Here is a 27,981-nt window from a genome sequence, read left to right as displayed (position 1 = left end):
ATATATATATATATATATATATATTTATATATATTTATTTATCTGATAAAAATGCATATCATATTTGTATCGGATTAGTACAAAGAGAATGAAGCATATAGAGATGAAACGTCCTGTAAATCAACTTTATTTTATGTATAACACAAATTTTGTGTACTGCTTCTATTATTATATAATAATAGAACTCGCCAGTTTTAGCTGCCACTGCACGAAAAGGAACAATTTATGCAACTACTCGCATAATGTATGAGATGTGGATACAATATGTATGATTACTATAAAGTACATCTCTCTAATAATACGCCTTAGAAATTATTTCGTTTAAATGAGCACATCCAAATTGTTATTCTATCTTACTTTTAATTTGCTAAAATTTTAATTTCGGTATTGTATTGTCTATATATTTACAGATGTATATAATTGTCATTAAGGCAATTTGAGTTTCAAAGCAGGTACAATAGATGGATGCAAAACATCATTCTTTTCGATAATTGAATAAACGCAACAGTTTGGAGGTACGTGCATGTGTGAGAAAGATACAACTTACAATAATTATTAATACCGGTAATTTATTCGCGGAATGAGTATGAAGTTTCCGCGTGCAATCCAGCGCTATTGTGTGTCAAGCTTCGTTTTGAAACTCTCGTCTGCACCACATGTTTGACTATCTCGCGTGCAATACAACTCGCATTGTAAACTATACATAAATGCTTAAAGTCTGAAATCAATAAGTACATAGTCACTATAAACTTACTTATTCTTTGACTTTGTTGGCTGTAAAGTAAAAAAAAATTAAGTTCCTTACGTATGAGCGTAAATTTTAAGAGAGATACATATATGACACAAAGTATCTCTTCTGTTATAAGTGGAGAGTAGCTTTCAGGAAGCAAATTCTATATTTTTTTCTCTCATATATTCATTTTTGTCTAACGTCTTATGTATCCATAATATATTGCAAATATAAAAGATCGGTACAGGTACAACAATATCTTTCACAATACATGCTTCAAAGACTAAATTGTCTAATTAATTTATATATATATATATATATATATATATATATATATATATATATGTGTGTGTACAATATTATTAATACTCTAACTTTCACTAGACACTTTAACGCGATCGATGCATGCAAATTGCCGTAGGCACTTATGTCATAATAAAATTCGTTCAATTCGTTATCGTTATGTTGTACATGTTATTTCATTCCGTGAGGTTTATTTGATCTTTTTCAATTTTTTTAGTTTGCGTTTAAACTGTGCATATATACATAATATCTTTAATCAGATGCTTTCATAATTATGAAAACATCTTATTATTCACAGCTGTCTTTCAGTTTCATCTGACATAGTGAGATTATTTATACATAAGCAAGGAAATATATATGAATTTAAGGACTTTTTGACTGCCTGCATTTTGGCTGGATAGAAAATTTGTTTTGTATGCACAGTTTAAAATTAAATTTGTGACTTAAAAATGATATATACATATATATATATATATATGCGTTTTATTCAAAAGTAATTATTAAATTAGTAGATGATAAATATTAGATATCATGAAAGAAATAAATATACGATTCTTGAAGTATGTATGTTGGACAATTATATATACCTTAACATTCACTAATGTGAATGATCGTCGCGAGGCGTATATAATGTACGATGTATATAGCGATTTCGAATGACATTTATTACATTTGTGAATAACATCCTTCGAAGCAGTATTTAGATTTGTTGGACGAAAATTACATTATAAATCTAGAATCATGATCTCATGTGGTACATATATGTATATATAAAAAAACCTTATGTATACTCAAATAAATTTGAGCAATATTAATCTAATTTTTTACTAATTCATGTATGTGATTGATTGTACATATTGGTGAAGAATATTTTGAAAACTATGCGGCTTCAATATTCTATTGAGATGTAAAGTCTCGAATTCCCAATCGTTTTTACTATTTTTTCTAAACAATTTTTAGTATATGGATGTACATGATGCATGTATGCCTATGTATGTTTACTTATATGTATATGTCATTATTTGTGTGTGTATGTATACATATATGAATAGATAAATATCTACAATATTTAACATAAGTTACAGAATGAAGAATGCTATAATTATCGAATTTCATTTAGGCAATAAATCTAATCTATTAATATAGCGCGTTCATAAAAATCAAATATAAAAATTATACTACAGTACTCTTATACTCGGCTCTCCATTTTCATAGTTCCATTTGCTGGTTGAGACGCAATTGTAACTTCACTAATTTCGTCCGTTTCCGATTGACTCGATGTGTCAGAAGCGTCGTCTATTTCCTTTCTCTAAATTTAAATAAGACAAGAGTGTTTTTTATTTCATACATGTATCTCGTAAAAGAGAAATATATCACATATATTTACATTATCAAATATATCAATCAATATATTTATATAATATATTTATAAAATTGGATTATCAATCAAAAAAATCAAACGTGACTTAAACAAGTTCAATTTTAAAACAATTAAAATTAAAAAATATGTTTAATATATGTATGTATAATATATGTACACATGGCATTTATTTGCAAATATATAATAATGTATAATTAATAAGTTTATATCTTGCAGTTATTTCTTACATTAGAATTCATTCATCACATGTAAAAATAAAAAAATTGAATTTACTTACTTTTTGGGAATGTTGTATATTACGAAGAACCCTTTGAACATCCGGATTACTCTCTAAAGTGGAGGTCTGACTGGACGGAGGATGTGAATATTCAGAAGTATTTTCTTCATCAGAAGCTAATGCCCGCTGCATTCTCCCAGGTATTGTTGGCTTAGATCTTCGTAATCTACAGCCAGGACCAATTGGCTTCCTTGCGATACTATTTAATAAAATATTTACAATATAACAATTATTTTTTTTATAAGAGTAAACATTTTTCAATATCCGCATTAATAATGTTTTAAAAGATGTAAGCAATTTTATTAAAAAAGTTCTTTATAATATATATGTATATACACCACATACAATATTTCTATTAAAGAATTCTGCACAAGAGTTAAAAACTTATAAACATTAATATCTCGTAAAATTTTGTTTCAAGTTTATTTTTTCCGAGTATAAGAAATTTTTTTAAATTCTTGAAAAGAGTAAATTAAACTACTGTTACACTAAATCTTTCAAGATTTTAGACAGATTTAAGACAAACAATTAGACAATGTAAAATAATTATATTTATCATTTAATTATATTGAAATTTATACCTTCTTCGTCTCAAAGAATAATTATAAGTATAACTTGGATCTTCCCCTTCTTCATCTGACCAGCTTTCTTCGCAAGCATCATCTTCGCGATCATCTGTATTGTCTGAAGAAATTCGTAGTTTAATGTCGGATTGCTCTGCATAATGTCCAGGTAGTTTGCCTGAATCTTCTTTATTTCTATTATAAGAATTGGTTTAATGAATTATATTTAAATCGAGATTTTGATTCTTAAGTGATGTAATCTTATGCTATCTTAATTTTAAAATTTACTATGATAAGAAAATAGAATATAATAAAATTATAATAAAAAAGTTTATTAATAAAATGAGAAAAAGAATAATGATATTTTTTGTTAACAAATATATATTATAAAAATTATTAAAAATAAATTATATCTTAGATGATATTATTATATAATACCTGTGAGAGATTACAACATCCTCGCCGTTTCCATTATCAATAATGAGACGATTCGCAATAATAATCTCGCTGACTTTTCTACCGAGTGTCTCAAGATTGTCATCATCACTACAATCTTTCAAACGTTCGTTTCCATTTGCGTTATTTTCATTCAACGGTTCAGGACTGGAGCATGAACTAATTAGCATCGGATAATGCGTTTCTGGCAAAATCGGATTCCCGTTTACACATTCCATTGCCTGTTTATTCAACGATTGTTTTCTGACAGCTTCCAAAGAAGACCTTTCTGGTGAGAAAGACGCTATATTCGGCAATGGAGAGTGATCCGTTTCACTGATGTCCATGATATCCGTTTGTGTGTGACTGTCAATGAATCTTACAGATGCTTCTATACTCTGCAATTAGAAAGCATGTCATGTTATCATATATATAATATGTATTGTTGCTAATTACATAATTAATCAATGTTTACAATATTTTTTGCAAGAAAATATAAAAAAAAATTTTGATCTCTTTTTTGGAGAAAATGGGGGAGAGGATAGATTTAAATTTATTTTTATAAGAGATAATATATATCAATTAATTCATTGTACACAATTGAGATGTAAAGTCTTGTCAAATATTCAAACAATCAAATAACTATCTAAAAACAATAAATATTTTTAAAAATGGAACGTTTTTTATCAAAAATTCTATTTTAAACTCATTTAAAGAATTAACTATAAATCCTATGTGTATTTCTTGGAAGTCAAAATTATTCTTAAAATATATTTTATCGCAACTTATTATTTGTCATAAATTACTATTACTGTTGTCCTCACTTTTCTTTCACGATGAGGACTCGACCTAGGACTGGAACTTAGGCCACAACCTGAGCCAACTCTACGATGCCTGTATTTACGCTGTTTGAAACTATTGTTTGATGCCAAAACAGTTTCTGGTTGATTGGATTCATTCAATTGCGTGTACATGATGGCTTTGACAGGGCTCTGCGGCGAATCTGTGGGCGATGGCGGAGTAGTGGGCGTTGAAGAAGTGGAAAACTGCACTGTGCCATTCCGTTTGCGATATAACCTCTCTTGGGCTTTCAATAGAGGACGAACAAGACGTTTCTTGTATTGCTTATACCCTGTCGATTGTTGCTCTCTCCTGAGACAAACCAGATATTTATTTCGATCTGTGGGTTTTCGACTGTGCTCCAAATACAGAACACGATTTTGCAAAGCGGTATAACGTTGTTTGCTGTTATTAAAGAAATGTATAATATCACATAATACATGTTCACTTTGTACATATATTTATAGCATATAGCTTTTGCTTAAATTATATTATAACAGAAAACAAAAATAAATTTTTCTCACTTTATTACATCTCGCTCGCGTAGCTCCAATTGCAATAAAATAGCGTTTAGTTCTAGATATAGATTGTTGGTGCGTTCAAGTTTGCGTTCATAATGTTCTCTGACATCTTGAGCTTGCCGTAATTCATTCTTCCTCCGTAAAATTAGATCGTTTTCGAAACGTGGACTGGTATTTGTAAATAATGGCATATGTTCCATGTGTTCCTGTATTTCCTTTTTCCAAGATTGCTGTATAATAAGAAAAATTATGTTATTATCTTTCCATGTATCTTGATCAATGATTGTAAAGAGAATACTAGTGAACCATTAAAGACTTAGAGTCTAAGAAAAGACTTATTAAAAAATCTAGTTTATAGTATGAGAAGACTTATAAAATCTAATTGTTAGATGTCATAAACAATAATTTAAAAAACTATAAATTTGTTAACTAAATATTCTATACAAAATTTTTCTTTCTCTTTTTTTCTTAAAAGATATGTCTGGTTTGTTTGTTTAACAGATACCTTAAATGGCAGAGGATTCATTTATTATCCTACTCAAGCACTCAAATTTAAATTTCTTAAAATAATGCACTAATGTCACATAAGAAAATTATAGAGAACAACGGTACTACCTGTGCTTTAAAGTAATCTTCGGGTTCCAAGGACAATACATCGACGGCTGCGATAGCGAGATGCATCTCAATAAGTTTGAAGGATGGCCTATTACGCGGTTTAGTCGCCCAGCACTGTTTTACTAATAGTCCAAAACCTTCCGGGCAACTTGTAGGAATTGGCAAATGAAGAGAATTGCTACCCACTCCCCACATAACGGCGGAAGAATCTACGTCCTTGTAAGGTATCTCGCCACTCAGCAATTCCCACAGCACGACGCCGTACGACCATATGTCTACTTTTTCCGAGCAGGGATCATTCCTGATTACTTCCGGTGCCATCCACGCCACAGTACCAACAAAAGTCATTTTCGTGCTAACTTCATTCCATTGTCTACTTGTGCCAAAGTCAGTGATCTTCACTACTTCGTCTTGTCCTATTAGAACGCTATGAACATCATAATTCTCTCATTATTTCGTAACAATTAGCGAATTTTAGATGCATTCACACTTAATATTTTATATTATCAATTTTTTTTAAATTAAATTCATACAAGTGTCTCCTATACATATACATATTTATCCTGAAGTATTTCTCATTCACAAATTGTTTAGCTAAAGTCGATTTTTTCGTAATGAAAATGTCAAAAAATATCAATATTTTTTAACAATTCTTCGTTCTCAACATCAAATGTCTTTAACTAATCTAAAAACTACACATCTCTGTCTATTTGAAATTGATTAAAGAATGAATAAGAATTAATAAGAATTAATTTATAAAAAATTTGCATGTCTAAAGCTTGTTAAAGTAGTTAATGTTTATTTTATTATCTATAACACAAAAAATATCGATAAAATAAAATAGAATAAAATAAAATAATTTTTTAAATAAGTATCAGTAAAATAAAATTCTTCTTTTATGAATTAATATTTTTTATAATTAATTTACTTTTATAATTACTTTTATAATATTTTGTAATTAATTTACTTTTATAATTAATTTAAAGAAATTTTCCCGTTTTATTCATTTCATTATTTACTTACTTTGGGCTTTTGAGATCTCTATGTATGATTTTATGAGCATGAAGATATCCCATCCCTGCAGCAATTTGTTTTGACCATGACACCAATCTAACAGGAGGAACCGGTTCTCCTGCTCTCAAAAAGTCATACAATGGCCCAAATGGACAAAATTCCATTATTATGCAATAGGAAGGAGGTTTCGTACAGACTCCTCTGTAAGCATTAAACAATAAGTGTTTTATAATATAATTTATGCCGTAATAGAACAAATAGGCCTTACTTGAATTGTACAATATTCGGATGATTGAGCTTTTTTAAATGACGTATGTCAGTCTCTTTCGGTTCCTTCACCTTTTTTACAGCTACAATTTCCCTATTTAATTTCCCTTTGAATACTGCACCTTGCGCTCCGGATGCTACCCACTTCATTTCACTAATATCTCCAAAAGGTATCTCCCAATCATCCGCTGAAACACAATCCTTATTAATCACTGTACCAAAAATGCAATGTATAACAATTTCAAAGTTAGGATTATTTCTCGGATATTCAAAGCAAAAATGAATTAGATCTCCACAGCTCTATTATATCACAGCTAGGTTCTATTTTAAATACAAAAAATATCTAAAACTCATTATGCAGATTACAGATTTAATTTATTTTTGCTTCAAATATCTTTTAAAATAATTGTAAAAAATATTATAATAATTGTAACAATATATTTTCGACATATTTAATTACCAATTCTTATTACATGTAAAATATAAATTCTTATATTAAATATATATAAGTATGTTTTTATATAAAAGACTACAAATAATTAAAAAATTAATTTAAAAAAGAGAAAAAATTAATAAATAAATAAAACTCCATAAGAAAACTTACATAACTTACTTGCAAGATTTTTAATTTTTTCGTTGATAGCTGTTTTCGACAACATAGTCCAAACAGGACGCATGCATCCCAGTATGCCTTCGACCCAATTCGATCGTTGAGAGTCGATGCTTTCCGTTCCGGGAGCGCATTTTGTCGCTGTATCGCTAGAACTACTCCCCGAGTTCGGATTACTGTTGGGTAATTGAACCTCTCGCAGTTCAGTGATTAATCGTTCGGGACTTGCTGCGATTTCACTCAGTTGAGCCAGCTCTTCCTGGATGCATAACATGCTAAAAATTTATAAATATTAAATTTTTTAAATAAATTATAATTGTTGATAATTCACATGTATATGTATATATATAGTCATAAATTATATAGCGATATTACACGTTTATGTATATCAATATATGCGTGTGCCTATACACAGATAAGATGTTTATAAATTTCATACTTTTATGAATACTTCTTTGATGAGCGTATACAAAGGATTGTACCATGACAAGTGCCTCAATTCGAATGGTGATTATATTGTAAAGTAATGTATATATGTAAATAAATTTTGTGTATAATAAAATGTTTTTCCTGTTTTTTTTTTAAATTTATTTTGCAAACCTATTGAAAGTTAATTTCCGAATAGTCCTCATATATGTCCTCCGAATAGTCCTCATTTAATGAGGATAATTCTATTTAGTTTTTATTTTATTTTTTACTTTTTTTTTAATATTTTAATTTTTTTACTGGAATAGGTTTAAAAGCATGCAATGATATAATAGAGAGAATCTTATATTCTTACTATTAATACATTTTTCATATTACGCAGACGAAAAATTAATCAATTTAAAAGCAAGAGAACCTTATCTCCATATAAGTTTGTTGAATTTGCACTAAAAAAACGAATTGATCGCATGTAATTTTATCTTTGTGCAGTCCGATGAACGATAAGAAATGACGTACATATCATAGTCACGTCAGCGATATCAATCGACGAATTGTCTTGTGTATTTAATGCTATTCAGTACATGATTATATGAATTGCGCAAATTTTATTTATGTTTAATTAAAATCATTGAATTCTGAATTATTTTCAACATAAATATAAAAGATATAAATATCAATATCAATGTAATAGGATTATATAAAATGCACGATATCAAAATAATACTTGCATTAGAAATATTGATATTGATTTCAGCATCTTTCGCACATCAATTATCACCTGATCAACTATAGCCTGATTTATGATAACAAATGGAATAAACTTCCGATCTACTTTTAAGAATAATAATCGGGATAAAGTTTAATAACACTCTTCATTACTTTTTATAATTTTCAAAACGTAATACTATTAAAAAAACATTAAAAAAAATATGTCATTATTCATTTCGTTATTTATTTTATCTGTAAATAACCTGGTATTACGTTTTTTTCTTTTCGAAAATTGCTTTATTCTATTCAAAGAATGCCTGAAGATAGTACATAGTTGCATCGTTCACAAGTATTTTTCAATGTTACGTGGTGCGAAGAGGTTTGTGTCAATGACTTTTCACGGCCAACACAATAGATGGTGAATACATTTCCTCTCTGTGAATACGACCGCAACTGACAAGCAAGAGTAATCTTTCATTACCCCGATGGGATAATGTTTATCTATAAAACATCTCTCTCAAAGCATACAACTCTCATAATTCTGATTGATTGCTGTTTCCTTCATTGAAATATCAAAGCACTAATAAAAGATATCGGGTTTAAAAATAAAAACATTTTATGAAAAAGATCTCTATAGATTTTTGAGCTTTCTCAAATCTAGGTCAAATACAACCAGGATTTTGTGTCCACAGTAGTTTTATCATATTGTTTATTTAAATTCGATTAGATTTTCTGTTTCTGAATTATAATTCACCATCTATTGCTAAAAATTCATGATGGATAATACATAAAAAAAAAATAAACCTTTGGCGCCAGATTTATCAAGAAATTTGTTATCGAGCTTAAAATCGACGCTTGTTAGACACCCTCTATATTCGGACAACGATATCATATTCGTATCGCAAAGGAATGTCACGCCCACTGTAATTTCGATAAATCCGATGCAACTTTTTATACTCATTGTGAAGATTCATATTACTGACTCTGATAACATTATATCACGTTATCAAACGTTTCATTCGTTATGCGTTCGTAGCAAACCTTTGAACGGAATGTAACAATGTGTGACGTGCACGCGAATATCGATTGCGCTCTTTATGTGCGACTGTGTTGCACGATACAGGTATATATTCCTAAATTTAACTCTTAACTGATAGTAACAGTCACGCTCTACTGTGTTTTTTAACGTCTTACGAACAGACCTAGTCAATTTGGAGAAAATAAAAAATTTACTGAAATATACATGTAAGTATATCTTTTAAAAAAAAATCTATGTAAACAAACTCTTATCCGCATATTACATTTATATTGTAATGTATAAATATAATAAGGAAGAAAATTTATCTTTATTTTTAAACAAATGTTTTGTCTTCTATTGATAATATTTGCTTCACCTTTGCAAATATCTCTGTGCATTGAAGATATATCTATTTACGTAAACTGCACATATATAACGCCGATATCTTTATTTGCTTCAGATCATATAATATTATCTGCAATTATATATATCAACCTATACGCTTATTAAATTTTGAATACTTATATGCTCATTAAAGTTTAAAATATTAAGGCTCACGTTTTCTTCACTACAGCTATTGTCCAATTACATGATTCTTTTATCATCTTGCAATATTAAATTCATGTATAATTCAATCTGTATCCTACATCCCTGAAAACAGATCTTATGACAATTGATCAAAATTTACAGCTATTTATCAATCTATGGATTAAAAAAGAATATTCGATATATGTTATCTATTTATACTATCAAGGATGCAATGGCAAAAATAAAAAAATTGAAAAAATAATTTATTCAATTTATTTTATAAGAAAAACTTCATGTAATTTGTTATTTCTAACATAATTCGCTATCATTATATATGAGAAATTAACATAACAGCCTTAATGAAATATCTAATAAAAATATTTATCAATTCTGCATTTTCCTGTAAATAAATGAAATCAACATCAATAAATAGCAAAATTACCGATTGTAATTAATTAAAAATCTATACAATACCAAGAAAACAAACATGCATTTTAACTCCTTCTTTAGACTTTTCTAGAATTGTACATTTTAATAAAAAGTTAAAATTTCATCCAAAGAATTATTACCGATTATTACTGTTAAATAGAAGTCAACCAAAATTTAAAAAAGGGGGGAAATATGACATTCTTTATTTAATCGTTTTTTTGATAACTTTGTATAAAAAGTTTATTTAAATTTCAAATTTCTAAATTTCAGCCAAGATGATGTATTCTTTATACGATATACGTGACGCAAGATCTAAAAAAGAAAAGTAGGAATTCCGCGCGCGTATGAAAGGAGAATTATATAAATAAGTCCAAGTGTTGTGTTTAAATTAGCTATCAGCTGTTGATCTTATTGATAAGCGATACAAAGCACGCGATGCTCCACAGAAAAAGAATTGCCTATAAACGCGCGACAATTTTATCCGAATTTATATAAGTCATAGCTACAGGCAACATATTCGGTAGCAGAAATAGAAAAAGTGACCGTAAAAAAATATCAAAGAAGTGCCGATGTATTCTCATGCCGATGTTATCACACCACGTGTTCAATTGATGATAGTCGACAATCACTATGTTATATTATGTCGTGTCGTCGGAATGCTAGCTTATTTTTCAGACGTTGACATTATTACTACTGAAATTCCCGTGATTAAAACTTCTGATTTTAATCTTAAACTCTCTGGGAAAGAATACGCACACATTAATAGAAGTAAAAAAAAATTAATTAAAAAAAATCGAGAAAAAATTTGTCAACCAAAAGATTATTTATTAAAATGTTATATATCATATTAATTTCTTTAAAAAGAATAAATCGCTGCTACCTTGCATTATTCAATTTTTTAATCCAAAAAAGAGAGAGAGAGAGACAGAGTATGTAAACATACATAAGGATATATCAGTCCATATTAAAAGATATATTCATTTAAAAGAGTGAAAGTAGTCTTGAAACCATGAGCAGCAATGCCCTTGGCAAAGGATCATATCGGTTTAAGATAAAACGATTGTCTTCACATACACAAACAGTTCTCTTTTATCCTTTCTTCTGTTATCCTCTTTTCTTATTGTTTCCATCCACGTGCGTGCAAGAAGCCAAAGAGCGTTAGTGTACATATTGCATAGCGAGTCAAATAAACGCATAATATGTGCGTGCATGTACATGCACGTTTTACCATGGCCTTCGTATCAGCTGTCTGCTGGCGTCATTCAATGAGAGGGGGCCGTGCTCGTCGCCGTAAACATTACGCCCGATACGGCATATTGGGCGCGCGATTTCATCTCATTGTACATATAAATTTCTATACGTATACAGTATTATATTTATGTATGTAGTTATGTATTTAACTTACTAATTTTTTCATTTTTAATTGAAGAGATTTGTGATCAACTTTCCAGTCATATTTTTTAATGATATTATGTTCATCATTGTTATTATTCCTTTAAATTTTATATTTTATATATACATATTTTATATTACTCCGAATTAATCAATTTATTCTAATATTATTAATTGGACGCGTAACGTAATATTGTCGACATGAAAATCAAGCCCTTTCCCCGTTCCTCGATATTTCTATTAATTTTTAATTACATTTTAATAACATAATAAGAATACGATATTTTAAACTTAATGACGTAAACATTTTTCATAAAAAAACAAGAGATAGAAAAAGAGAGAGAGAAAGAAATAAAAACGTTTTTCCTTATTTGCTCAAGACATACATATTTAAAAGATTTAAATATATTTAATATTTATTGAAAATGTAATAATGAGAAAAAAATATTGATTAAAAATATTTTAAAAAATTATAAGATATTTTTTATAGATATCTGTTCTTTTTGAGACATAAATTACTAAACACATAAAGTATAACTGACAACAAAAGAGCTTCAATCTAAAATTACGCGTCTTTCGATTTCGGGAATCGAGATAAATCAAAGACATTGGATCTTTTATATCGCGATGCCACTTTCTCAAGGGACAGTTAGGCTAAAATTTCGGCATCGTGGATAATCGAGACGACCAATAACGAATCAGAAACATTGGGAGCGCGAGAACGGAGAGTGAGAACGGAGCCGCGCCGTTGTTGACGGTGTATTCGTTATCGAAAGCGCAACGTTATTCTAAATAAGTGTGTCCCAAGGAATCCGCTCTCACCTCTTCGCCGTAGCGCTGGTTATATTGCCGGATATCACCGCGACGGCGGCGACATCGCCGGTGGTGTCGTCGTCGTTTTGCGCCGCTGGCTTCTTGAGGAAAAACCGCGCGAGTACCATCACGTCAGATATAGCATATGGATGTATAACGAGAGCTAACACTAACACAGTATTCCGCAATGAGACGATGAATGTCGTCGTTGCCGTCGTATTATAGTTGCACCACCGATCACTGAACGCTTCGAAGACGAGGATTCGAAGCGACACACCGCGCACACAGCTTAATTCTCATTTACTGATGTGCGGAGACCAGTAGAGACTACGAAGAGCGCCGAGAGAAACTATCTTCATTCCTCTTCCTCTCTCTCTATCTCTCTCTCACCTTTCTTATCTCTCGTTCGACCTATCTGCTCTGATATACCGCTATATGCCGTAACGCGTTGACAGCGCTCGTTAGTGCGCGACATAATACGTAACGCGCGAGCACAGACAACGCGGACGAGCGCGCTATTTCGAATCTATAAATGTATAATACAAAGGAAGACGTATTATATACTTGCGACTAATATTCGATTGGTATCTGCATTGATAATAATTTATAAATAATTCAATAAATGTTAATCTTTACAAAGATATATAAAAATCGCCTTTACTTTTTCAATACGTTATATTTCTATACATATTTTGACAGCTGATATTTATCTTGTCAGATAAAACATTTTTTTTAGCGTACTATATTACAGAGAAAAATGAGAAGATCGGGATTTTTCATTTGAGAATTAACAATAAACACTAAAGTTACCTGTTAGTGAATATATGAGTCTCCGGATGAGGAGATGACAAGACCACTCCGTTCATGTCCGCGGACATCCCTGTTTCTTCAGTTTCTAGATTATACATTTTGGATTGGGCCAGGATCTCGATTTCGGCAAGGGTGCGCATTCTCGTCTACATGACAGATTATAGCCAGATCTGAAATAAAGATACATTTCGTTATTTTAAATTATTAATGGATTAATTAACTGTATTACTCACACGTGAAAATATCGAAAATATTTGTCGATAAGAAAAAAAAATGTTGGTTCCTCAACGCTTTCTATTTTATCTTTAGAAAATATTACAAAAATATATATAATAACAGTAATAGTAATAAAATTTGGAATGCAAAATACTGTGTGTGCTATATTAATTTCATTTCTTTTTCTCAATATGTACAATTATTTAGTAAATTTTAAAATAATTGATTCATGACAAAAGTTTAATGTACAAAAAGACAATCCTGTATACTTCATGTATTATTCAATACATGAATAATTCTTGACAAATATTACACTAATTTAATTTACACTCTGTTCACACATTATATTTTATAGAATAATGAAATTTTTGCGTATATTATTTTGTACGAAGCATTAAAACGAGTTAAAAAATTTAGTTTTGTTTTGATTATGCTGATTATTTCATCCGACATTACGCATTCCGATATGCTAAAAATTTGTTCTCATGCAGCATCCGCGCGTGATTGCCTGTTACCACGCTGGAATGGACTTAAACGAAAAGAGAGGAGTAAGAAATCACCTTTGGCATAATAATATTTAACGTGGAGGAGACAACCGGGTTCAATGGAATGCCGATCTAGTAAGAGGCGTGGTATTTTTGCTTGTTCGCATACCGAACCTTAGCACTCGTTTTACTTTATTTGACATACAGATTCTTTGGACTTTGAACTCATTCGACCTCATACCCTATAATTTATGCATTTTTCCTCGACAATTAAGATAGTCGTTTTCGAAACAATGAAGAGTTATACCAACTAGAGCGCAAACAAAAGATAAATGCAAGTACACAATTATGTGCCATATATTAAATAAACAATAACTTTAGCAAATAGTTTTCCCCAATAAAACTCAGACAAAAGATTCGAGCGATATGTGTTATCAAACAGCATGTGTACGTGTTTAAACAGTTGTGTTTTAATATTTCAAAGTAAATACGTTCGAGTGTCAAGTTCGGATAAACCAATAATCAAACTGTTTAATCGATTTCCATTATCCGAAGATTCAATTGTTCGAATGTTATAGAGTTTAGATGGGAAATTTCGAGCGAAAATAATATTCGATCTTTTTTTTTAAATTATAAATTATAAATTTAGCTGAACAGATTTGTATATTTTCTGCATATTTACAAGGTATAAAGTTTCCGGTAATAATGAGGGGTAAATTATATTCGCTTCATATACATCCCTTACATGAAGGGCGAAAGAAACCAGGAACTCTTCCAGAATGAGTCACACTAGTAGGTGTGCCTCCGTTTAATATTGCGCACCTGGATCGAAGTCTTGCCAAGTTCCAGGTTACTTGAACCCGGCAAACTCTGAAACATTGTCGTCAATATTAGCACGTATTCAACACAATAATATCCATTTCCGACCTCATCTCTAAAAAATGTGAAAAATTTTCTTTCTAATTTATTCAATTGTTATATTATTTATCTAATATTTAATATTTATTTTAAATAGATGCGTGTGTTTTGGTTCTATAACAATTACACAGTATCAAATTTTATTTCAATAATTTATATTAACATAACTTGAGTCTATATATAAAATATGCAATATATATAATTTTTTATATGAAATATTTAACAAAAATTTTATGAAACTTTCAGAATGAAAGAGGAAAGCTGCGGAAGTTTGTTCTGAGAAAGTAAACCTAATTCGGTAATATTTCGAAGAGTTGCCAATTCTAGAGAGATACAAATTTTAATGAAAGATATACCCTCCGCGTTCTATTTAATTCTATGCACCCTGTATACGTAAATTGCGACTTCAGATCAGATATAACTTACATACGGCCATCTGACAGAAATAGCAGCGAATACTGGCATCGCATATGTCAGTTTGTTAGTCATATGATTTATATACAATATTGTATACTTTCTAAAAAAAAACGAACAAAAATCGAGTATATCAATTTCTTTCTTCTACCGAGAGAGAGAGAAAAACATTTTACGATAATTTTTATCGGTCACGTGATAATGATAATAATATGATGAGAACAAAATGACATACTACATATAGATATATATTTCTACACATAAAAGATAACTTGAAAATGATATATATATATATATAAACTTTTTCTCTTTTTTTTTCCTGATGCAATTCGCGGGAACTATTGAAATTTCTAGCTTTATCTTAAATATATATGTATATTGAATCCCGAACTATAATTCTCTTAAAATCTGACAAAGAATGAACAGAAACTTTCCTGAAATGCTGAGTAAACCCATCATCTCAGTTTGTTTTAAAAATTGATTTGATTTAATGGACAAAATTATTTGTTTAAATTCTCAAGAATTATAAAATTATTGCATAAAGAATTTCTTAATAGTTTATAAGTTTTCAAAAAAACGTTAGCTTCGTCAATACGAGAATGATTGAGAACCACTGACTATATTGTATACATATACCTGCTCAAAAGATTAGAGTTTGATGGAGAATAGAGAAAAACTTTTTATAAAAATGTGTTTTCCAAAAGTTTGTCTACATTTCACAGTGAATAAGAAAATCTTTTTCGTTATTTAATTTCAAGTATATCAAAAAATAAATATGTGCAATTTAACATTTAATTACAAATATAAATAAAAATTTTAATTTAAAAATATCGAAATAGAAAATTTTAAACATGCGATGATAGCTTTTTTGATGTTTGATAATTTCTTTTGTTAAAGAATCTTCTCTCTAAAATAGCGAAAAAATGTATTGAAAAAGATAATGCTACGTTTGCAATATCCTATATATAATACATATAAATAAATAAAAAATCTTTTTTTATCATGTCTTAAATAGATTTTCTCAAATCCGCTCTTATTTCTTTATCTCACAATCTATGATCTTGTATAAATATTACTTTCTATAAATGACACAATGTGAAAACGAATTGAAAAGCACTGATAGAGAAATATACCTATTTCCAAAATAAAGTACGTGTAGGTTGAGTTACGCATACAAAGATAAGGATACTCTTTTAGAACTACTGCACGGGTGCGATCCCTTAGGGCGAGAATGGAAAAAAATAAAAATGCATTTTCTATATCGTTAAATAGATGCGAATGTTAAATTCGAATGATGTCCATTGAAGATTTTTTTTATATGTCGTTATTCAATGTGAATTATTCATCAGTTTGTAACTACGATATTCCATCGACCAAACAAATTTATTAGCTTTAACATGGTTTCTTGTTACGTTAATTACAGTTCGACTATTGACAATTTTCTTTTGTACATAAAGAGAGAAAGAATCTGATCTTGATTAAATTTTATATATTTATTTTTGTATTAATTACACTGGACATTGTTACGCAATATAAAATCCTAATTCCAAAAATAATTTTTTTTTTTAATCTACGTTTTTAGTTCGCAAAAAAGAATATTACAAAGAAAACAGCTCTAATATTTTATATAAAGAATAATTATTATGAATTGAATTTTCCAACTACTTTCAAAAATATTAGATTTTTTGCAGCTCTGATTAAACAAAAATAAATTTAAAGCAATTTGAAAGTTAATTAAAGAAATTAAAAATTAATTAGAAGTTACTTAAAACATATTAAAGAAACAAAGCAAACATATATCGAGTAAATGATCCTAATTATGATTTCAATATAATTTTCAATGAATTTTTTAGAAATTCGTGAATGCGATCAAATGCTTTGTATCTATGTGAATAAAAATAGAAATAAATTGAAAATATATATATACATCTAAATATATTCGAAGATTGTATCTGCAGTGTCTGTCTCGTGTGTAGTATCGATCGCACGAAAGCTGACATGTATGAATGAAATCGCCCCTCGGAGTCACATAAGCAAATACATGAATCGCAAGGCTCAATCTTTAAAGAATAGTTTGCGTACGCTTTGGCTGCGCATCCTGGCATCGAAATCACCACCCGATAATGGCCAGTGATCGCAATGCTGTCTAGCAAAGATGAAGCCCTTTGGTTAATCGCCTCTAATAGACTGATTTATTTTTAAGAAATAGTCCTACAAACGATTATTAATTATGAATTACGGATAGCTACTAAGATTATTTCTCGATATTTTACAAAATTTTTATCTAATCATAAATATATGTAATGTAAGAAATAACTAAGACTAGATAAAAGAAACCCTGTATGTTTGTAATATTAATAGTATTCAAAATCATTAAGTTCAAAATCACAATTCGTACTTCATTAAATATTATTCTTCTATTGTCAAATAAAATAAAAATTAAAATAAACCAAAAATTAAGGATTATATGTAAAAAGTTCAATGTAATGGTTAAAAGTGCTATTCGTGTATCATTGCTAATTTAACACAAGTTTTGCGAAATTTCGTATGCTTAAATTTTATGATATATCCATTCTTCTTTATAAAATATTTATATAACGAAAAAAAATCATAGATTCCTATCAGAATAGGACATTCCAAGTCCTTCAATATGATCAACAAAATCTCTTTCTATCATATAATTCGCATTTATTATATTATCGATGTAATTATATGAATTTGATAAAAGATTAAAATAATAACAGATTAAATGATTAAAATAATAATAGATTAAAAGATTAAAAAAAAAGATTAAAATAATAATAGATTAGAAGAATAAAAGAAAAGATTAAAATAATATTTTAGTTAGTTAGATAGACTATTTATTTTCGTATTATCAGCAAATCGATTGCACGCATCGGTGCACGCCAAATATCATCAGCGTACAAATTATTATCAAACGTATGTCAAACTGCTTGCTTATGCGAAATGTTTAATAAATATCATCGTATCCTTGACAGCGATGGTTTCAAAATTGTCAAGGCATTTTCATGGTCACTTTTGACCTTTGACTCTTTTTAATCAATGTAAAATGTCACTTTCTTTAATAAACAAATATGTAAAATTTCATGTAGTAAGTGATTAGCTTTCCAAATTATGTGAATATATGTGAAGCAATAAATATATATATCGAAGCTATAAATGAGTTTTTCCTTTGTTTCCTTTCTGATTTTCCGCTTCAAAGTCTAAACATACTTATATCCTACATCCCGGCGTCTATCCTCTACGTCATCTTAAACGCGGCGAGTGCAAAAAATTACAGCCAGAAAACGAGAGGTCCTTCGCGAGTCGAGGCGAAACGATCGGCGGCGTCGAGGGAAGCTTTCACTTTTCTCGAGCTCGACTTGCATAAGCAAACGAGCGTACGCCGATTGTCCGTGTACAACGAAACGACCACTTGGATCGTGAACATTTCCCCTCGCGTGAAACGAGGGATGAGCGTGTGTTTCTCATTTCCTCCTCCGCGAGAGAGGAAACGAGAAGGACGGATGAGAAGAGACGCGCGGGCGCGCGCGCGTCTCTTATCGATCAGAAACGGCGTGCTGCCACCCTCTCGAAACTCACCTGCAGCCAAGCGCTGCTCTCCGTTGCGACAACGGGATTGAGTGTTCGCGTGATCGTCGCCGTCGCCATTCACACTCTCCGTGAGTCGTTTGTTTATTAAGCGTCGTCACGACGCTACGTCTGTCCTCGTAGCAGCTCGCAGCGATCGCAATCCGAGGAGACGATCTTCGTGTTCGTAGCCGCGCCGGACGTCGTCGCCACACACACGAATCTAGAAAGCACGTAATACATATTACGCTCGCCTCGAGCCGAGCACAACAAACGCTCGCCCGCTTGCACACTCGCGTGCGTTATCACACCTAAGTCTTCGCGCTCAGATTTATTTCGCTCGCACAAACCCCGCCAGCGATACGCACCCCGACGCACGACGCGTTCGACGAACACTGGACAAAATGGCGCATGTCATCGGTCCCGCGACTCCGACGCCAGAGAGCGCCCGTTGGCTTATACGTGGGGGAGGAGGTCGGCTGCGTGATGCGGAGGGGAATCGGCCGACGTCACGCTGCAACGAGATGAAGCGCGGAGAACGAACAGGTTTCTACGTCGACCAAAACCACGCCTCTTCGATATTCAAGTCGCGTCGGTGATGACCGCGAGAGAACCTCTATCGCTGCGACCTAGTCCGGAAGCGAGATGTTTCTTCAAGTATCTTGCTTCGAAAAAGATTTCAGAGTGCTGTTTTCCTATTTCTCTTAATATCATTTTGATATTTTTTTTCATCCTTGTATCATAAATTTTATAGAACCTAAAAAAAGCAAAATTAAAATTTGATTATAATTGTAAAGACCATATTAGAAATATATAAAAGAAAATGTGTATAAAAAAATATAAAAAAAGAGAATCGAGAAGCGGTTTAAAAAATTTTTTAAAGCATATTTTTCTAAGATAAAAAATATGACAATGTAAACAGAAAATAAAATACTTTACAGAATAAGGATTAAAATGTAAATATATTGTAATTCTAAAGCGACATATATTTTAAAATTATTCAAATTAATGTTTATAAATATTTATGCTTGATTAAAATGATTAGAAAATTATAAATGTTTTATTGTCATATTCATTATAGAGAGATATCTGTAATCACAATAAATTAATTTGTGTTTTAATTTTGATGATACAATGCAGAAAAAGAAAAAAAGGATATAAAATATTGAGAATCTTGTTGATTTATAAATATAATACATACCAGGAAGAAAAATAGCACATAAGTATTTCGGGATATGAGATTGAATCCTGGAATAGACTCATTTGCTGCCGAGATTCCGTCGCTCGATCATTCCTTAGATTGTTTTCGAGTTGGCGTGGGAGGAAAAGAAGGGTGAAAGGGGCAGACGGGGGTTCCTGGAAACGTTTCCTTCTTCCAAGAAACGGAATGATCGGGTTTTCTATTTTTGCGTCTATCTATGGCGCGTATACATTGCGCAGATGTATTTGATACGATATATACGTATGGATTTCTATCCCAGCAAGGATGCAGTTGCGCAGAGAAGAGAAGGTTCTAAAGACGGCGCATGAAATAGACGAGGCTCAGACGTATGGTAGTATTACATCGACACAAATGACACTTCATCTCATCTCGCTTTTCCCTCGGTAAGCATATTCGCTCGTTCGTTCTATCGTCGCCTTTCTCCCTCTTCTACCTGCCTCCTTTTTCTCCGTCCTTCCTCCTTCAATACGAGTCTCTTTCACATGTCCGTGTCGCAGCTCGTAGCCGCAGCTCGGTCGATTCCCAAATGACATCACAACCACTCGCCCATCTCGTAGTAACCGTGACCGTGATACTCAAGGTCTCGCGTAAACGCCTACGCATAATGTACTTGGCAAAAGTAGAAATGTCAAGAGAGAATGAATTAAGAAATAAATCTATATATCTGACAAGTATTAATAAGTGTAAAAACTCATATTAGGAAAAATCTCTAAAGGTTTAGAATCGTCAACTTTTTCGCATATTTTTCAAAATAAATTGAGAATAAACATAAATAATAAAAATATATAAAATACACATATTATAAAGCACATATATATATATATATATATATATATATATATATATGCTTATGTTATATATAAAATTGCAGAAGATTCTACTGCACCATATCCACAAATAATCATAGATTATCAAAATTTAAAACTTTAACTTGTATCATTTTGTCAACTAAAAAACAGCAAAAATTTGTTTTCTTGTTTGTAAAGATACAAATATGTCAAATTAATCAATCAAAAATATCAGTTTTGCATAAGTTATATAAAAAACTTAATTTTCACCGTAACTTTTCAAATTTTTATATTCCTGTACTACGCTCTCAATTTTTGCAAAAGCTTCCAAGAAATCGTCTTCCTCCAAGCCAAACTGTTTATATTGATGTAAGAAAGCTGCAAACTTGTAAGAATTCCATGCTTTGTCAAGATATGCGTCCAATGGCCGATGTATTTCTGAATTATTAGTGATCAAGGCTAAGAACTTGTCTCGATTCAGGAATTTACGTTCTTGATGTAAGTGAGTGAACGAATCTAGTGTAATCCATTCTGGATATAAATCTCTTTTCTGCAGATCTTCCAACATTACAGTGTCATTTTCTACAGATTTGCCACGTGTTACAAGAATATTAGATATACAAGGACTGTACTTATGAGACACATCTGTTTTGCTTAATATAGGATGTGGTGTTTTTAATTGAACATTTGTCAATTCCGTTTGCGATTTTGATATTCGAAGAGTCTGTTTCAAGTGACGTATATACACATCCCACTTGTGGGTGAGTTCATACTGCAGAGATGTTGCAGGAACGTGAGGAGTACTCTTGATTGTTCCAAATCTAAAATTGGGATGCGCAGCTATTTTGGATAATAAAAAATTCATATCATATCTTGCATTGTTGGTAGGTTGAAAAGCAGCAAGCAAATTCTCAGAAATGATATTGTTTATGTCGTATAACATGGTATTAGGATTCTGCAACAAACTGGTACTCATAGCATGCATTTGCTGATTCTCAAATAATACAGAAAAGTCTGCTTTGTCGGAGAACTCAGCTAGAGTCAATATAGTATTGTAATTCTGAGTGCAGACTTCTCCAAAGGTGAATGGCAACACAATCGCAGCTACGATAGATTTAGTCTCATACTCCTCACGTAGAACATCAATCATACGACTTCCAACACCAGAGCCTGTGCCACCGGCCGAGCTAAGAAGCAGGAGAAATCCCTGAAAACGATCTAATTTCTCAATCTCTTGTCGCGTGATATTCAACACAATATTTGACAAGCGCTGGCTGTTTATCTTGTAGCCGTAAGCCCAATTGTTGGCGCAACCACCGCCAGATTGACAAACGACGTTGCTTATTCGATAGATCCACGATGCATTCGCATCCTTACATATCTTGTTCACTACCTTCTCTTCGGTATCGACAAGGATGGCCCTCGCGAAATGCCGGCCGCGTTCCGTCATTCCGTCGAACCATTTCTCCATTGTATTTTCCATATATTCGTAATTAGCTCTATAAGATACACCGGTATTCAAAGTCTTAACATCAGTGAATACCTTCGAGAATAAATCGTGTCCGAGTTGATTTCCGCATTGTCCGAATTGTATCGTCAACATCTCGTTGAATCTCCTCTACTAAAAAATTTCAATGATTCGGTATCATTAGCGTCTCTTTTATCTTTTGTTACGTGTATTTTGGATATCACATAGTAACTTCAGACACGCGCGATATATATTTAGAATAATTAAGATACGTTACGGTTTTTGGAAAAAAAATTTAAGTGACGTTTGAACCGTGAGCGAACGATCTCGAAATTCACATCCAGCCATTGCTTCCCGCCAGGAAAACTGAGTGTGCTGTAATCAAGTGCAGGGAGTGTAACCGAGTGCAATTAAAAATGAAGTCAGACGAACACTTTGCATATCTCGGATGCATCTACATTTCTCGCATTTAAAGCGATACGATCGTCTTTTTTTAACAAATAAAAAATTATGAAAAGGATTTATATATTTTGTTCATTGATCAACAATATTGGACAATCGTAAAACTAACCATAAGATAAAATATTTATCTTTTATCTTGTAAAAAATGAAAGACGATGATGACTGATATTCAATACAAATTTCTCCGCAAATTGCCTTTGCATAAAAACTATTTATATAGTGTCAAAAGTATGTTATATCCAAATTAATAATAGAAATATTGATGAAGTGAAGAAAAAACCCGCACTAAATTGGACTATCATTATTATTTGTCAATAGGATTGCTGTAATCGCACTAAAAAAGTGTGCAAGGCAGCAGAAATTGCATCTCGAAATACGGATTTGCTGTTAATTGCAAGTCATTAATTTGCAATATACAATAGGATGGGTGTGCGTATGCAAAGAATACTTTTGTGCGTGGCCGTGGTGATTTTTGGTATCGTCTATTTGTGCACAAATCGGCGCGCGAACAAGAAAGATGTATCTTTGAAGCAGCTTCTCGCCGCCGCGATAAGAGCGGCCGAAATCGGAGGATCTGAAGTAGTGGCTGTGCACGATCAGATTAAATTCAAAATCGAAAGCAAAGGTCAAACGAGGGAAGGTAATGTTATTAATATAAAACTTGGTATTTATAGTATGATAAGATGTTCCACATACTATTATCATATTTTTTTACAAATCATTTGCATTATTTAATACTTCTATCTATAATTTTAATTATTCTAATTATTCTATCTATAATTTTGTTCATTTTTTTCAATCAATACATTTTAGAATTTAAAATATAATTCTTTCTCTGTTACCTTTAAAGGAGTCAATGATCCAGTAACAGCAGCAGATTATAGATCTCACTGTGCCATGTATCGTGCTTTAACAGAATCATTCCCAGGAATTACTGTGATATCTGAGGAAACATCACAGGATTGTGACAAAATTGTAGTAGAAAACATTAAAAATTCTATTAAAAGTATTGATGGTTATAACATTAGCGATGAGATTGTGAACATTAATGACATTACAATTTGGATAGATCCTCTTGATGCTACCAAAGAGTTTACAGGTAACAGTATAGCTTTACTTCAATGATATTGTAATACTTTTAATGAAATTACTTTATAGATAATTTATGACAGAATTTTTTATTTTTTCTATTTTTAAGATTGTATGATGAATATATTTTTATGTTCAAAAACATAACTGTAAGTAATATAAAACTACATATATATATATAAATTTTATAAAAAAAGATATTAAAGATTTAGATGGATATGAGAAAAATATATAAGAGAAAAACCTATAACTGCAATTTGATAACAATATATTTTGTCTACAGATAGACAATTATCTCATACAGTTCTGTAATACAGTATAAAATCCATACTATAAACAATCTCAAAAATATCAATTTTGGACAAAGCCTATAATCCTTGCCTTAAATGAATGATTTAATAATTTAATATTATGATAATTCAAGTTATTAAATTATTATGTTTTTATGAGACATTGCAAATTCTTTAAATGACCTTGCTGTGATTATTAACATTTTTATTGAACAAGCAATTCAATCTTTTTTATGAAATTTGTATCTAAAAAGATATTCAATAGTTCTGTCTTTTTATATATGTTGCTTTATAAAAGTTAAAATTGAAGTATTTTATATTTTTAGAGAATTTACTTCAATATGTATCTACTATGGTATGCGTAGCTGTTAAAGGACAACCAATTATTGGGGTTATATATAAGCCATTTGAAACAAAGCAGAATTATAGTTTATTCTGGACATGGACTAATCATGGCGTATCAAAAAATTTGAAAAATTTGTCTAAGGTAATTGTGTGAATTTAAAAATATAATTCAATCAAAGTGTATATAATTGTAATGAAGTAAACTTTGAAACATTACCTGATAAATCTTTGTTCAACAGACAAAGGTTAATAAAACACCTATCTTGATTGTATCTCTTTCACATGCTGGACAAGTTAAGAATGCATCTAAAGTTGCCTTTGGCAACAATGTTGAAATTATTTCTGCTGCTGGTGCAGGTAAAAAGATTTTTTTATACATATAATAATCGTATTTTTTTTGTGATTTACTTTCTATAAAATATGTAAGGAGAATAGAGCTAAATGATATGATTTATAAGACAAATGATTATTTTGATACATAATATGGATTTTCAACTGTTAAGGGTTTTGATATATTATGTATTTATAAATTATTTTTTGTTAATCTCATGTAGCTTTATTTTATTCTTTTCATTCGCCTTCAATTTTTGTTATTTTGTTATTATTATTATTTATGCTAAGAATAAATATTTTATTTTAGGATATAAGTTCTTGGAAGTAGCTGTTGATAATGCAACAGCCTATGTTCATACAACTGCTATCAAGAAATGGGATATATGTGCAGGCACAGCAATTCTGAAGTATTATTATTTAAATATTTGCTATATATTATTCTAATAATTATTCAATATTTGTCTATTTTATTTATTTGTTTTATTGTTTTTCAATATAGTGCTTTAAGAGGAACAGTGACACAGTTGTACGATCAACAACCGATCTATTTTGGAGCTAATGATGCTAAAGTACTTACAAAAGGTCTCTTAGCGACTATGAATGATCATGCATGGTATTCTAAAAAATTCTTACATGACTTTCCATCTGATTTTCATTAATTAAAAATAAAATACACATGAAGCAAAAATTAAGAGAGACTGTGTATATTAAATTGTTTCTGATGGTGATAAAGTTTGTGTTCTAAGTGATAAATATTAATATGCTTTTGTAAGCAATAAGATTACATATCTTCCAACAATTGTTTCAAGTATAACTATTAACTTAATGTTAAGTATTTACTGTAAGAAATATATTTCTCATAGCTGTATAAAAATAGACTTTTATACAATAAATCAAGTTATAATAGCCATTCACAGTTTTGTAAATTACAAACACACATATCTTTATAAAATATATTAGTGAAAAAAAAAATGTTATTTGCGAATTGATTTATTGCATTGATAGTTTTTTTTTTTATATACAACCGGAAAAGGTTTTTCTTTTTCATATTATTTATATGACTATTTACTCACTGTGCATCTTTTTATGATATTTTTTCAAAAAGTAATTACTCGATTAAAGAGGGTAATTTTACTGTATCTTCTAGAACGCATATTACAGATGCTTTTTTCATCTTCTTCAATGTCTTGTTAAACTTTACAATAGCTTTTTCTCGTTCTATGTCAGTCTGATCATGTATGTCAGAAACATGACATATATATTTTTTAATGACTTTGCTTTGTAGTTTTTTTAAAGATATTTCATTTTTAGCTTGTACAACATCTAAAATAGTCTTCTTCCAATCAAATGGAATATTATTACTTTCATTTTCGTTCGTTTCTAAAGTGGACGTTTTAGAAATCTTTGCAGCAGGTTGGACGTCCTCTGGCATTTCAACATTAGTTGATTTCAAACGTCGTTTCTTAGATTTTTTTTCACTGACATTATCACCATTAGTCTCGCATGTTTTGTCATTTCCATTTTGATGCTTTGAAGAATTATTTTCTTTACATATATTTTCATTATTTTGATTCTCAACAATATTCCCATTGTCAAATGAATGATTGGAATCTATGTTTATTGTCTTATCTGTTAAAAAATAAATATTTCACTTAAATTTATTGTAATAGTATATATGTATATATTAAATATATTTTTTATTATATATATTATTTATTGATACATAATCTGTATTCTAATATACATTAAAAATAGCTTCAATATTGTTCAATAAACTTAAACTGCTATAATTACTTACCATTATTTTGTTCTAGAGTTTGGATAGTGTCTTGTTTTTGAGTAGCAGCAGATTCTTGACTTTGTTGTTTGTATGCAGTTTCCATTTTATCCCAAATGCTTTCCACAATTGTCATATTTACACGATTACCCATTGCATTGCGTATGAAGTTAAGGAATTTAGTCTTCTTCCTTGGTATATTTTCATATTTCGATAAAGTGTTAAGAAAGTTTCTTTCTGCACTGGATAAATCTATCGTTCCGTTCAGCAAACTGTTGACAACGCAAAGCCATTCCTGTTGTTTACGTTCGCCTTTATTTGCATTAGGCTTTGCAACATAATCTTTTCCGCCGTATCGTTCGGCTTCGGTTAAACACTTGGTATGTACAAGATATTCCTCGTTCCTTGAAATAATTAAAAATATTAAAAACATCTAATTACATGCATATGTAATATTATATGACGTACATAATATTAAATCAATTATATATATATTTAAAGATTTTTTTAATTTAATATTTTTATATAAATTTTTACCGAAAATCTTTTAAGCAATCCGCACAGGTTAAAAACGGTGGATTCCGGCACCTAAATTGATAATGTTTAGCCACTTTAGGCTTTTGCAATGTATCGCCGCAATGGTTACAAGTAAAGACAACCATACTGATCGTTTATACAAGCAAATTTATTAATAATAATTAAAATAATTGTTAATATATTCACGAATATATTATCGAATAATAACGCTAACCTAATCTATCTGAACACGAGACAATACAAAACACAGCAATCTAGCGTTCGTAAATCTACTTGTCGAAATACAGCAGAGATTAATTGACCAATCAGGACAAGAGGAGCAAAAATTTGTCCCGATTGATCAATCAGACATTACTTTACTCCGAA

At 30.5% G+C, this 27,981-nt stretch overlaps 4 protein-coding genes across 10 annotated transcripts; 1 reads left to right on the top strand and 3 right to left on the bottom strand.

Moving 5' to 3' along the window:
• Positions 1–111: 111 nt before the first annotated feature.
• On the bottom strand, positions 112–20,641 carry LOC126849962 (mitogen-activated protein kinase kinase kinase 12). 5 transcript variants are annotated; one of them, XM_050592450.1, is made up of 14 exons: positions 20,506–20,641; positions 19,317–20,061; positions 15,127–15,251; positions 13,681–13,850; positions 7,560–7,831; positions 6,948–7,134; positions 6,689–6,880; positions 5,666–6,092; positions 5,054–5,280; positions 4,514–4,934; positions 3,693–4,087; positions 3,273–3,449; positions 2,692–2,890; positions 112–2,342 (listed from the first exon to the last, which is right to left on the bottom strand). In XM_050592450.1, the coding sequence occupies exons 4-14, from the start codon at positions 13,818–13,820 to the stop codon at positions 2,223–2,225; spliced, it is 2,757 nt and encodes a 918-aa protein (XP_050448407.1). In that variant the 5' UTR covers positions 13,821–13,850; positions 15,127–15,251; positions 19,317–20,061; positions 20,506–20,641; the 3' UTR covers positions 112–2,222. The 5 variants fall into 5 exon arrangements, with proteins under 5 accessions (XP_050448407.1, XP_050448406.1, XP_050448405.1 ...); XM_050592449.1 differs by lacking the exon at positions 15,127–15,251 and having other exon boundaries at positions 19,317–19,527; positions 19,616–20,061; XM_050592448.1 differs by lacking the exon at positions 15,127–15,251 and having other exon boundaries at positions 19,317–19,527; positions 19,673–20,061.
• A 144-nt stretch (positions 20,642–20,785) lies between these two features.
• LOC126850035 (putative inositol monophosphatase 3) lies at positions 20,786–26,211 on the top strand. Of its 2 annotated transcripts, none has more exons than XM_050592638.1 (7): positions 20,786–20,909; positions 23,563–23,884; positions 24,095–24,343; positions 24,950–25,110; positions 25,208–25,325; positions 25,609–25,708; positions 25,801–26,211. In XM_050592638.1, exons 2-7 carry the CDS (start codon positions 23,668–23,670, stop codon positions 25,958–25,960), a joined length of 1,005 nt encoding a protein of 334 aa, XP_050448595.1. In that variant the 5' UTR covers positions 20,786–20,909; positions 23,563–23,667; the 3' UTR covers positions 25,961–26,211. The 2 variants fall into 2 exon arrangements, with proteins under 2 accessions (XP_050448595.1, XP_050448594.1); XM_050592637.1 differs by lacking the exon at positions 20,786–20,909 and adding an exon at positions 23,225–23,472.
• LOC126850013 (tubulin delta chain-like) lies at positions 21,402–22,917 on the bottom strand. Its single transcript, XM_050592595.1, has one exon. It carries the CDS (start codon positions 22,915–22,917, stop codon positions 21,574–21,576), a length of 1,344 nt encoding a protein of 447 aa, XP_050448552.1. The 3' UTR covers positions 21,402–21,573.
• A 64-nt stretch (positions 26,212–26,275) lies between the features above and the next one.
• LOC126850032 (cell growth-regulating nucleolar protein) lies at positions 26,276–27,968 on the bottom strand. Of its 2 annotated transcripts, XM_050592632.1 has the most exons (4): positions 27,830–27,968; positions 27,616–27,741; positions 27,100–27,482; positions 26,276–26,930 (listed from the first exon to the last, which is right to left on the bottom strand). In XM_050592632.1, exons 2-4 carry the CDS (start codon positions 27,738–27,740, stop codon positions 26,410–26,412), a joined length of 1,029 nt encoding a protein of 342 aa, XP_050448589.1. In that variant the 5' UTR covers position 27,741; positions 27,830–27,968; the 3' UTR covers positions 26,276–26,409. The 2 variants fall into 2 exon arrangements, with proteins under 2 accessions (XP_050448589.1, XP_050448588.1); XM_050592631.1 differs by having other exon boundaries at positions 27,616–27,864.
• Positions 27,969–27,981: the final 13 nt, after the last annotated feature.

This window comes from Cataglyphis hispanica, chromosome 5 (genome assembly GCF_021464435.1).
Source record: "Cataglyphis hispanica isolate Lineage 1 chromosome 5, ULB_Chis1_1.0, whole genome shotgun sequence".
Lineage (NCBI taxonomy): Eukaryota > Metazoa > Arthropoda > Insecta > Hymenoptera > Formicidae > Cataglyphis > Cataglyphis hispanica.
Note: the sequence above shows the minus strand (reverse complement) of the source record. Positions and strands in the feature narration are given on the sequence as shown.